Raw genomic sequence first — 13241 nt, 5'->3', positions numbered from 1 at the left:
TCAAAACCTACTGCCTCTCAGCTGCAAGCACACACTTCTTTGATCTGCTTTGTGATGCTGAGGCTCGTACTTTGCAAAACACATTTCCCCCTTGTTAGTTGGCTCTCATAGACTCTGCCAGTAGCAGTTGTGAGAAAAAGACTGACTGGAGGAGGAAGAACTCAACCGTTAGTCTCCTTTTCTTGGTCTGTATCACTGCAGCAGGGGTCTTTCACCCTGGCAGTGGTAGTTGTCCTGAGTAGCGGCAACTTATTTTAGTTTACAAGTTTTTCTCATACCTAGAACCACATTTATTGTACTCCTTCAGAGACATCTGCGCTAGCTGGCCAGTACTCCTTCCAGCTCTGGGGTATCTCTTCTCCAAGCTTCTAAATTGTAATAATGCCAGAATCTTCCCTTTGTAGTCCCAGGTCTAGGAGTGGTAACTGCGAGGATACCTGTGTTCTCTTCTTACCTTTTTAGTTCTTCAAAACTAAAGAATTGGTTAACAATTCTTTATATTATAGTCTTTGTTTCAATAATCGGTGTGGTTTCTGTCTGATGCCAGCCTTTGCAGATATACAGACCTTAACTATTTCTCATCTAACTTTTCAAGTATCACAGGCTGTATGTGTGATGAGGTTGGTGATGAGGTAAAGATTCCTTTTTAGTAAATGAATTTGACTTTAGTTTGTATATGTATTATGTGCAAAATATGTGACACCTCCATTGGCAAAAATTTTCTTGGAACAACGTAGAAGAAAATACAAAACTGTTAGAAATAGCATTTCAGAGCTTAGTAGACCTTTAAGATCATCTATTGGACCCTTCTTTTCACAGTTAAAGGCATAGAATTTTAGAGATTGAGTCCTTTGCTTAGTCATACTGTTAACACAGCAAATTCCCTTAGTTATGACCTTCCTCCCTACTAGAGATTTTCCCATGGATGGTTTTTATATCCTGGTGCATTGTCATCCACTTAGCCAACTGAGTCCCTTAGTTCCTCTGTCCCTGTCCTTGAAACATGGCACAGGAGGAAGCCACCCCCCCCCCCCCCCATTAAATTACTAGCTGCCTGTGTGTTTTCTGATTGGCTTCCAAAATGAAGGCTGAAGAGGTGATAGAAATTGTTTACTTATGAGCCTGAAACTTTAGTTTCAAAGTAACCTTTATTCATGAGGGACTCTGGGAAACTGCAGATAAAAGGAAAGGAGGTCAGTTGTACTGGTTCACTTACAAAGCTTAGGAAATGTGAGCAGAGTAAGAATTGGTGGTATTTCAAAGGAAACGTTTACATTGTAGCAAACAGTTACATTTCAAAGTAAAGTTACAAACTGAATTGCATGTTTGTTTTGTGTACTTTTCTACATGTATGTTATCCTTCACAATAAAAAGACTAAATAAGGAAAAAGAATAAAAAGACCAAAGATTGAGCAAGTTTCATAATACCATTTTTAAAAGATGGATATGAGCCAAATCAAGGATCTTAGAATACCAGAAAATGCAGACCCTAGATTAAGCGTAAGAAATCAGAAATCTAGAGAGGTGAATTTCTTTCAGTAATGAGTGTTTTTTTTTGTCAGCTCTTGATATGATGCTGGGCCAAGCAGCCTGTGGATAGGAATTTTTTTTTTTAAGATTTATTTTTTATTTTTTTATTGTTTATTTCTCTCCCCTCTGCTCCGTGCCCCGCCCTCCTCCAGTTGTCTGCTCTCTCTGTCCATTTGCTGTGTGTTCTCCTGTGTCTGCTTGTATTCTTGTCAGCGGCACCAGGAATCTATGATTTCTTTTATGTATTTATTTATTTTTTATAAGATGTTTATTTATTTATTTTTCTCCCCCCTGCCCCCCACCCTGATTGTCTGTTCTCTGAGTCTGTTTACTACGTCTTGTTTCTTTGTCCGCTTCTGTTGTTGTCAGCGGCACAGGACTCTGTGTTTCTTTTTGTTGCGTCATCTTGTGTCAGCTCTCCATGTGTGCGGCACCATTCCTGGGCAGGCTGCACTTTCTTTCACGCTGGGCAGCTCTCCTTACAGGGTGCACTCCTTGTGCGTGGGGCTAGGGAATACCCCTGTGTGGCAGGGCACTCCTTGCGGGCATCAGCACTGCTCGTGGGCCAGCTCCACATGGGTCAAGGAGGCCCGGGGTTTGAACCGCGGACCTCCCATGTGGTAGACGGACGCCCTAACCACTGGGCCAAGTTCGCTGCCCTATGTCTCTTTTAGTTGGATTATCTTGCTGCATCAGGTCTGTGTGTGGTGCCACTCCTGGGCAGGCTGCGCTTTTTTCACGCAGGGTGGCTCTCCTTATGGGCTGCAGTCCTTGCGCATGGGGTTCCTACGCAGAGGACACTGTGTGGCACGGCACTCCTTGCGTGCATCAGCACTGCGTATGGGCCAGCTCATCACACAGGTCAGGAGGCCCTGGGTTTGAACCCTGAGCTTCCCATGTGGTAGGCAGATGCTCTTATCAGTTGAGCCAAATCCACTTCTCCGGATAGGAATTCTTAAAGAGAACTAGCACTTCTCATCTCAAATTTTTTGTTCCATTCTGGGTTATATACAAATCCATAGAGTGAATGTGTTGTATTTTCCCGGAACTCTGCTTTTATGTAATGATTGTGAGAAAAATAACTTTTTTTATATTAGCACTAGATACACCATAGGGTTGGTAAGACATATTTCAGAGGGGTTCCATGCTCACATCGGGCTGCTTTCAGATATTTCCCCAAATCCCTGCAGTCTGTGCCTTCTGGCCCTTATGCCTTTAAGGATTCTTTACTTGAAAGTCTTGGGTACAACATGATAAAGTACCTGAAGTAAAATGCTTGAACCTACTGTAGAAGTGAATACCATGAGATCTGAATTGTAGTTTGTAATGCTGGTAATGTGGGTATAAGGAGCCAGACAGTGAAAGTTCAGGGGGAGGGTGGCAGGAATTAAAATGATGAACAAGGGGAAACAGATGTGGCTCAACTGATAGAGCATCTGTCTACCATGTGGGAGGACATGGGTTCGATCCCTAGGGCCTCCCGGTGAAAAAGAAGAGAAAGCGTGCCTGCACGGCAAGCCAGTGTCTGCAGAAGTGTCCCCATGTTGAGCCAGTGCACTGTACAAGTGAGTCACACAGCAAGATGATGATGCATCAAAAGAGAGACAATGGGATAGTCAAGGTGAAGCACAGCAGAAACCAGGAACTGAGGTGGCGCAATTGACAGGGAACTTCTCTCCACATTAGAGGTCTCCAGGATGGAATCCCGGTGAATCCTAGAGGAGAGAAAATGAGAAGACAACACAGACAGCAAAAACAGCAGGGCTGGGGGAGGGGAAAGGGGAAAAATAAATAAATAAATAAATAAAAGATAAGGAGCAAGGTAATCTGAGGAGTATATACAGAGTGGTGTTTTTCCTTTGTTCTTTTCGCTCAAGGGATGAAGAAAAGAAGGAAAATAGGGGAAGGTGTTTTTCTTTGGTGTTATAAGAAAGTAGTATCTTATGTCCCATTGCTCCAAATTCCTGACAACTGCTAAAAGACACTGGGGGAATGATGAACAGTGGAGAGAGAAGTTGCAGGTGAGTTGCTTCTGAGGATCAAAGAGGAGGGGTTACTGGATTTGCTTTTTTCTTTCTATCCCTTCTCTGCCAACTCCTGACTCCACTCCATCATAGTGTATATATAGTGCTTACTTTGTGCCAAAACCAGTTATAAACACTTTGCAGGTGGGAAACTGAGTTACAGAGAGGTTGAGTGATCACTTAAGGACAGATGGTTATTAAGTGTCTTATTCCTGATCTTGGGAAGAAAGCTTTGACTCTTCTACTGTTAAATAAGAGGTTAACTGTACATTTTTCATTTCTGCTCTTTTATCAGCTTGAGGAGGTTCCTTTATATTCCTAAGATGCTGACAGTTTTTTATCAGTAATAGATGTTGGATTTTAGCAAATACTTTTTCCGCATCCATTGAGGTGATCATATGGTTTTTCTTTTTAAGTTAACGTGGTGAATTACATCTAATTTTTAATGTTAAGCCAACCTTACATTCCTAGGCTAAACCTCACTAGGTCATGATGCTTTACTCTTTTTGCATATTGTTGGATTTAATTTGCTAACATTTTGTTAAGAATTTTTGTGCCTATGTTGCTAAGTTTTCTTGTAATGTCTTTGGTTTTGCTATCAGAGTAATGCCTCAGAGAATGAGTTGGGAAGTACTTTTCAATTTTCTGGAAGACTTGTGTAGTATTGGTATTATTAATTCCTTAAAAGTTTTTTAGAATTCATCAATGAAGCCATCTGGTCCCAGACTTTTTGGTGAAGGTCTTTAACTCTGAATTCAATTTCCTTAATAGATATTAAGCTATTTGACTTATCTCTTTCTTGTTCAGTGAGCTTTGACAGTTTGTATCTTTGAGGGAATTTGCCCGTTTTATCTAAGTTGTTGAATATAATATTCCTTTCTTGTTCTATTGTCAATAGACTCTATACTGATGTTATTTCCCTCATTCCTAATATTGCTAATTTGTGTCTTGTTTTTGTTTTCCTGATTAGCCTGGCTACAGGGTTGATTGATTGAATTTTGCTCATAGAACCATCTTTTGCTTTCATTTGTTTTCTCTTGTTTTCATGTTTTCTTTTTCACTGATTTCTGCTCTTTATTTTGTTCTGCTTACTTTGGTTTTCATTTACTTTTTATCTAGTTGCTTTAGAGAGAAGCTGAGGTCATGGATCCTAGACCTTCTTTGCAAATATAGGCATTTGGTGCTATTAAATTTTCCTCTAAATACTGCTTTAGCAGCATCTTAATTTTGTGTGTGTAAAAGTTTGTTAGGGAGGGAATGCTTTTGGGAAATTTTTTTACAAATTTTGGTATGTATATTTTCATTTGGTTCAAAATATTTCTTGATTTCTCTTTTGATTTCTTCTTTGATCCATGGATTATATAGAAACTTGGTTAATTTATTTCTAAGTATTTGGAAATTTTCCAGATCTTTCTGTTCTGATTTATAATTTGATATTCTAATCAGAGAGCATGTTCTGTATGATTTGACTTTTTTTATGGTCAAGAATATGGTTTCTTGGTAAATGTCAATGTGCACCAAAAAAAAAAATGTGTATTCTGCTGTTGTTAGGTGGATTTATCTATAAATGTCAGTTAGGTCAAATTGGTTGATAATGTTGTTCAAGTTTTTTATATCCTTGCTCATTTTCTATCTGTTGGTTCAATGAACTATTGAGAATGTTGAAATCTCTGACTATAAATAAGGATTTGTCTATTTTTCCTTTTAGTTGTATCCATTTTTGCTTCATTCTCTTAAGTTCTATTAATATGGTGCAACAACGTTTAAGATTGTTGAGGCTGCATGATATATTGACCCCTCTATCATTATGAAATGGCTCTCCTTACTCTGGTAATATTCTTTGCTCTGAGGTCTGCTTTGTGTGGGATTCATATAGCCACTGCCACTTTCTTTAAATTAGTGTTAACAGATGTATCGTTTTCTTTTTTTTAAAAAAAGATTTGTTTTATTTATCTGTTTCTCTCCTCTTTCCCCCCACCCCAGTTGTCTGCTCTGTGTCCATTCGTTGTGTTCTTCTGTGTCCGCTTCTATTTTTGTATTGTTGTCAGCGGCACCGGGAATCTGTGTTTCTTTTTGTTGCATCATCTTGTTGTGTCAACTCTGTGTGTGTGTGTGGACGTCACTCCTGGGCAGGCTGAACTTTTTTTGTGCTGGGCGGCTCTCATTACGGGGCGCATTTCTTGTGTGTGGGGCTTCCCTACATGGGGGACACCCCTGCGTGGCATGGCACTCCTTGTGTGCATCAGCACTGCGCATGGGCCAGCTCCACACGGGTCAAGGAGGCCCGGGGTTTGAACTGCGGACCTCCCATGTGGTAGGCGGATACTCTATCCATTGGGCCAAGTCCACTTCCCAGATATATCTTTTTCTACCCTTTTGCCTACAACCTATTTTTGTCTTTATATTTAAAATGGGTTTCTTGTAGGCAGCATATAGTCAGGTCTTGCTCTTTTACCCAATCTGATAACCTCTGCCTTTTAATTGGGGAACTTGACTTTTTCACATTTAGTATGGCTATTGATATGGTTGGATTTAAATGCACCATCTTGGTATTTGTTTTCTCTTTGGCCCATCTATTTGTTTCCTTTTCCCTCTCTTTCAGCCTTCATTTGCATCAGTTACGTAATTTATGTTATCTCCTTTCTTGGTTTATTAGCTAAAACTTTTTTTTAGTGATTGCTCTAGGGTTTATAATATATCTCTAACTTATTAAGTAATTTTATACCACTTCATGTATAATATAAAAATCCTATAACAGTACACTTCTTTTTACCCTCTTCTTGAATTTTGTAATATTATTGTCATAAATTTTACTTCTACATATGGTGTAAACTCCACAATGCATTGATATCATTTTCACCTTTGCCTGTTTTTTAAAGACATTTAAATAATAAGTTAAAAATTCTTTTCATTGCCCCGCATAGTTATCATTTTGGTACTCTTCACTACTTTGTGTCAATCCAGATTTCTACTTTGTATCAATCCAGATTTCTGTCTAGTGTCATTTTCCTTCTTCCTGAATGGCTTTCTCTAATGTTTCTGTTGGTGATGAATTTTTTCAGTTGCTGAAAGAGTATTTCTTTTGCTTTTGCTTTTGAAAGATACTTTCACTGGTATAGAATTATAGATGACAGTTTTTTTCCCTCCAGTTATTTAGAAATGTTCTGGCTTCTGTGCTTGTGATAAGAAAGCTACTGTCATTCTTGTCTTTCTTCCTCTGTATGTAGTTTTCCTTGACCACTTTCAAGATTGTCTCTTTATCACTTGTTTTAAGCAATTGGATTGTAATGTGTCTTGGTGTAATTTTCTTTGTTTCTTTGGCTTGGGGTTCATTGAGTGACCTGGATCTGTGGGTTCATAGTTCTCAACAAATACAGAAAAATTTTGGCCATTGTGTATTCGAATGCTTTTTCTAGCCTCTGCCCCTCCTCTGCAGACTTTAATTACACGTATTTTGGGCTGCTCATTTTTGTTCGGTCTTTTTTTCTTCTCTGTTTCATTTTGGATAATTTCTGTTGCTATGTCTTCAAATTTACTAATCTTTTATTCTACAATGTCTAATCTGCTATTATTCCCATCCAGTATATTTTTTATCTCTAATGTATATTTCTTTTGAAGATTTATTTATTTCTCTCCCCTTCCCTCCCCCCACAGTTTTCTACTCTCTGTGTCCATTCACTGTGTGTTCTTCTGTGTCCACTTCTATTCTTGTCAGCAGCCCAGGAATCTATGTCTCTTTTTTGTTGCGTCATCTTGCTGCATCAGTTCTCCATGTGTGCAGTGCCACTCCTGGGCAGATTGGACTTTCTTTTGTGCTCTCCTTACGGGGTACACTCCTTGCATGTGGGGCTCCCCTATGTGAGGGACACCCCTGCATGGCACGGCACTCCTTGCATGAATCAGCTGTGCACATAGGCCAGCTCCATATGGGTCAAGGAGGTCCTGGGTTGGAACCATGGATCTCCCATATGGTAGGCGGACACTCTATCCATTGAGTCAAGTCTGCTTCCCTCTAATGTATTTTTTATCTCTTGAAGTTGATTGTGCTTTTTTTTTTTTTTTTTTTTTTTTGCTTATTGTGGTAGATTTTAATACTTAACTAGTGGATAAAGAGTAAAGATAATCTGGAAAGAGGATTGGCATTTACTTAGGGTTTTTGAGCCGGCTTGTTTGGGGATATAGTACAACATCAGATCCCTGCAGTGTGCAGGTATTAAGATGAGTGAGGTTGACTGAGCTTTTCACTAATTGGGTCTTTTAATATCTTCCAGGTCTTTACTGAACATGCTCAATCACTACTTACCTTCTTGAGTATGTAGAACAGTTGTAACAACTCTTTTAAGGCTCTTGTCTCCTAATTCTATCATCTGTATAATTTGTGTCTATTATTATTAATTAGTTTTTCTCTTTGTTTATGGGTTGTATTTACTTGCTGCATATGCTTAGTAATTTTTTATTGAATGCTAAACATTGTGAGTTGTACCTTATTAGGAGCTGGATATTTTTGTATTCTTATAAATATTCTTGAGCTATATTTTTGGAATCCAGTACAGTTATTTGGAAACAGTTTGATCTTTTGTAGTCTTGCTTTTGAGCTTTGTTAGGCAAGACCAGTGCATCTATTTCTAACTGTTCTGTAAAATTAAATTTGCCTCGAGTGCATTTTTATTCCAATTGTTAATTTAATTGGCTTTCTCTGTTAAACTTAGATTTATTCAGATGTTTGAAATTTTTAATTTTCAACCTAAATTTTAGTGGAAGAGTTTTTCTTTTCTTTTTCTTCCTTTGTCCTTATTTTCACCATCTAGTCATTTTTCTTAAACTTATTTTGAAGTAAAAACTTATGAGAGTTGCAAAAACAATAAACAATACATGAAATTCTAACATATTCCCCATCCAGATACCCAAATTTACCAAATATTATTATTTTGCCACATTTTTTCTTCTTCCCCCTCCCCCCCTTCCCTTTCCCTTCCTTTCCCTCTATCCATCTATTTTCTCAACATTTGTTCGTTATATACATAATTTTCCTCTAACATTTAACACTTCTGTGTACATTTCCTGAGAACAAGGACATTGATTATTTAATTGCCTTAGGTGTGCTATTAAGGTGAAGAAATTTAACATTTATTTATAGTATGCAGTTCATATTCCAGTTTTTTCATTTGTCCCAGTGGTGTCCTTTGGGCATGATTTCCTCCTTTGTTAGATCGAGTCCAGGATCATATATTGCATTTAATTGTCATTGTCTCTTTAAATTATGGTAACTGTATAGAACCTAAAATTTCCCTTCTCATTTGTTCCCAAACATAAAATTCAGTGGCATTAATCACATTCACAGTGTTGTGCTACCATCTTCATGACCTATTACCAAAATTTTTCCTTCATCCCCCCGAAAAATTTTGTACCCATTATGCATTAATTCTTCACTTCCCCTTGCTTCTGGTAACTGTCCGCTACTTTCTCTGGGAATTCGTATATTCTAGTTATTTCATGAGTGGCATCATACATTATCTATACTTTTTGTGTCTGGCTTACTTCATTCAGCAGGATGTCTTGAAGGTTTATCCGTGTTGTAGCCCATCAGAACTTTATTCCTTTTTATAGCTGAATAATGTTCCATTGTATGTACAGACCGTATATGTTTATCCATTCATCTGTTGATGGATACTTGGCTTGTTTCCTCCTTTTGTCTATTGTGAGTAATCCTACTATGATCATTGGTATACAAATATCTGATCAAGTCCCTGCTTTCAATTATTTTGGGTATTTACTTAGAAATGAATTGCTGGGTCATATGGTAATTCCATGTTTAACTTATTGAGGAACTCCCATAGCAGATCCACCATTTTATATTTCCATCAACAATTACAGAGGTTGCTTTTTCTCTGCATTCTTGTCAGCACTTTTCCACTTTTTAAATAATTGACATTCCTAGTGAGCGTGGGGTGATAGCTCTTTGTAGTTTTGATTTGCCTTTATTTTCCTGATGGCTAGTGGTGTTTAGCATCTTTTCATGTGGTAATTAGCCTGGAGAAATGGAGAAATGTCTATTGAAGGCCTTTGCCCATTTTCTAAATGGGTTGTCTTTTTGTTGTTGAATTTGTCTAGTCATTTCACAATTGCCTCTACCCAGCTTCCCTGACCCCCACATTCTTAAGTGATCTAGGATCACATTCTTAAAATATGCACTTCTGCCCCAAATTGATATTGGCTTAGCTCTGCTCCTGATATCAAGGTGTGAACCAAGCTCTGGTCCATGTCTTGAGTGGACAATCTATTATAAGGCACATATGCTATGTAAAGGCTTAGCTGCTGCTGCCTGCTTTGAGTCTCAGAACCCATCAAACGTGGCATTAGGCTCATTCATTACTTTATGTTTCTTTCACTTTTCAATCCATAAAGATTTATTTGTCTTTGAACTCACTGTGTCTCTTTTTCCAATATTTTATGATAAAAAATTTCAAATACACATAATTGAAAGAATTATAAGTGAACACCCATATGCCCATCAATTAGATTCTACAATTATATTTTACTGTAATTTCTTAATTACATATCTGTCCATTCACCCATCAGTCCATCTGATTTTGATGCACTTCAAAGTAAGTTGTACTCTTCACCCATATATAGTATTTGAGCATTGCATATTATTAGCTAGAGTTCAATATTTGTTTTTAGTTCTTTTTTTTCTTCTGAGGTAATACATACAATGAAACATTAAAAAAAGTATATTTGCTGAGTGTTGACAAACATCTGTACAACTATCAACTATGCAACTATAATGTACAAGTACAACTCAAATACCTATCAATTTATAGAAGATTACCATCACAGTAGAAAGTTCTACTTCTACATCCCCAGAAGCAACCATTGTTGTTGGTTTTTAAAAATTTCTCATATAGATCAATTTTTCTTGTTCTAGAATTTTATGTAATGGAGTCATAAAGCATGTCCTCTTTTGTGTAAGGTTTCTTTTGCATAGCATAATGTTTTTGAGATTCATCCATGTGGTTGTATCAATAATTTGCTCGCTTTTAATGCTGAATACTCCTATTTCTTTTGGATAAGTATACCACAGTTTTGCTTAATCATTTCAGGAGGGCCTTTTTTTTTTTTTTAAAGATTTATTTTATTTATTTCTCCCCCCTCCCCCATTACCCCCATTGTCTGCTCTTTGTGTCCATTCACTGTGTGTTCTTCTTTGTCTGCTTGTATTCTCATTAGGCGGCTCTGGGAACCAATCCTGGGACCTTCCAGAGTGGGAGAGGGGCCATTACTCTCTTGTGCCACCTCAACTTCCTGTTGTGCTATGTCTTCTTATTTTCTCTACTCTGTGTCTCTTGTTGTGTCATCTTGCTGTGCTACTTCTGAGCATTGGCTGGCACTCTCATGCGGGGTGGCTTTCCCATGCAGGGGACACTCCGGCATGAGGCGGCATTCAGCATGGACCAGCAGTCCATGTGGGCCCGCTCGACCTTACCAGGAGGCCCTTGGCATCAAACCCTGGATCTCCTATGTAGTGGACAGGAGCCCAGTTGGTTGAGCTACATCCCTTTCCCTTCAGCAGGGTCTTTCTAACTTTAATTTTTTGTCTATCACTGTTATGTGTTTGCATCAAGGAGGGACTGTATCAAAGTATGAACCAAATGTGCTATCTTAACCTGAAGTCCCTTTATAACTGGTATGCTTTCTTTTTGGGTTGTTTTATTTAAATTGAGTAAACTTAGATGTTTATAATTTTAGTAGGAATTGAGTTCCATCTCTTTCATTTTCTTTCTTAGTCTGTTCAGTTTACATAATCACATTATTTTAACAGTGGAACCTTTTGTTTTTTGTTTTTTTAAATGTTGATTCAGCCAACAGAACAATATATTGCAGTTCTGTGGGCTCTCTGATTGCTCTTAATTCTAAATTAATATAATGCAAATAGGATGACGTAACCTCATTTTTATAAAGCTTATGTTAAAAGGAATAGCTAGTGAAGCACAACATACTTTATATATAACAAAGTTTCAACATTTGCTTTAATTATGTTTTATTTTTCCTTTTCTTCAGGTTTGGTTGGGATGTTCCAGTAATTCTGAGAAACTCAGAAGAGACTCAGTTCAGCACAAGAGTTTTCAAAAAGCAAATGAGACAAGTCAAGAATCCTTTTGGTTTAGAGATTACCAATCCATCTTCAGCTTCAATCACAAGTTAGTGGCTATTTCCCAAGGATTTTCACTTATTGTATGCCCTTTTCTTAGCCGTTTTATTATCTTCTTCCATGGTTTTTCTCTAAACTTTAGCAAACGTTTGTTCCAGGGACTGAACCACATTTTGGGGATATAAAGACTAATAATTCACAAAGCTTGTCCTAAGGAATTTACCAGTCAATAAGCAGACATAGATATGCATACAAGTGAGAAGATGTTAATGAGGGAAATCTGTTAGGACATGGTGCCATTTACATTGGTCTTCAATCAAGTGAGAAATGTAAGAATAGTGTAGTCTAAGTACAGTTAATATGAGGTTGCTAATCTTCTAAAGAATAACTGTCCTTTAATCTGAAATTGTGTATTTTGGTATAAATTATTTTAGTATAAAATGTAGTTTTTGTAGAGGGTAATAATAGGTAGTTGTTGGTTATATACTTAATTGGAAAAATAAATTGTCCATCTGCGAAACACTGGTAGAGAATGAACTGAGCTATAAAGAAAGAAATGGTTAGGTTTGCTAAGGTGGGGAAGAGGCATATTCAGAAAGTCCTCTTTATATTTACTCCCTCTCTCTTTCCTTCCCTTTCTTTCCTTCATTTTTTGTTGTTTATCTTTTATTTTCAGTAGAGTCTTGAAAGATAAGTTATTGTTTACCTCTTAGGGTTGAGGGGAGATCTAAGTAGCAGGGAGAAGCATGAACAAAGTGCTGAGGTAGGGGAGAAACAGAATAATGTTGAAGAAACAATAAGTAATTTGTTATGGATTAAACAGTTTTGGGACAGGTAAGAGAGAAGAGTCTAGGATGACTCAGGTTCTTTGCATGGATCTTCTATAGGCAGATCCTGTTACTGAGATAAGGAGTACAGGATACAGAAGATTTTAGAAGAAAGGTAACAAATTATGTTTTGAACTTCCAGAGTTTGAAGTATGCCTTGTAACAGTTAAGTGGAGATATCAAGCAGGCAGTTCTAGATATAGGTCTTATATAGTTTTATCAAGATTTCTATACAAGGCCCTACTACCTTTTTTTTTTAAGGAGGTACTGGGGATCTGGCGATTGAACCCAGGACCTTGTACATGGGACGCAGACACTCAACCACTGAACTACATCCATTCCCCAATGAGAGTTTCTTTTTTCATTTATTTATTTTGTTTTTAGAGGTACCATGGATTGAACCCAAGACCTCATACATGGGAAGGAGGCATTCAACCACTTGAGCTACATCTGCTCCCCACATCACCTTTTAAACTTGCTCTTATTTCTTATATCTTTAAAAACAAACCAAAGCTTTCTCAGCTTTTCATCTTACTATAGTCACTGCTGTTTGCATGGCTTTCTACTCTAAACCTGCTTCCCTTTTATGCCTCAGTGCACATCCTTCAATGAAATGACATTCTCCAAGGTTGCTAATTACCATTTCTCCTATACCTCTGGCCCCAACAGCCATCAAACCCATTTGAAGGGAGTGATATCATGAAGATGGTG

General features: G+C 37.7%; 1 protein-coding gene across 2 annotated transcripts in view; it reads left to right on the top strand.

Annotated features, from left to right (window-relative positions):
* CGRRF1 (cell growth regulator with ring finger domain 1) overlaps positions 1 to 13241 on the top strand; it is a 67562-nt gene that overhangs the window by 3415 nt on the left and 50906 nt on the right. The window contains exons 1-2 of one of the 2 annotated variants that reach the window (XM_071213926.1): positions 3422 to 3551; positions 11613 to 11752. In XM_071213926.1, the coding sequence (XP_071070027.1) occupies positions 3523 to 3551; positions 11613 to 11752 (169 nt within the window). In that variant the 5' untranslated portion in view covers positions 3422 to 3522. Of the gene's footprint in view, positions 1 to 3421; positions 3552 to 11612; positions 11753 to 13241 lie in introns of those variants that run through there. The other variant, XM_004472774.3, reaches the window with a different exon arrangement.

This window comes from Dasypus novemcinctus, chromosome 3 (genome assembly GCF_030445035.2).
Source record: "Dasypus novemcinctus isolate mDasNov1 chromosome 3, mDasNov1.1.hap2, whole genome shotgun sequence".
NCBI lineage: Eukaryota > Metazoa > Chordata > Mammalia > Cingulata > Dasypodidae > Dasypus > Dasypus novemcinctus.
Note: the sequence above shows the minus strand (reverse complement) of the source record. Positions and strands in the feature narration are given on the sequence as shown.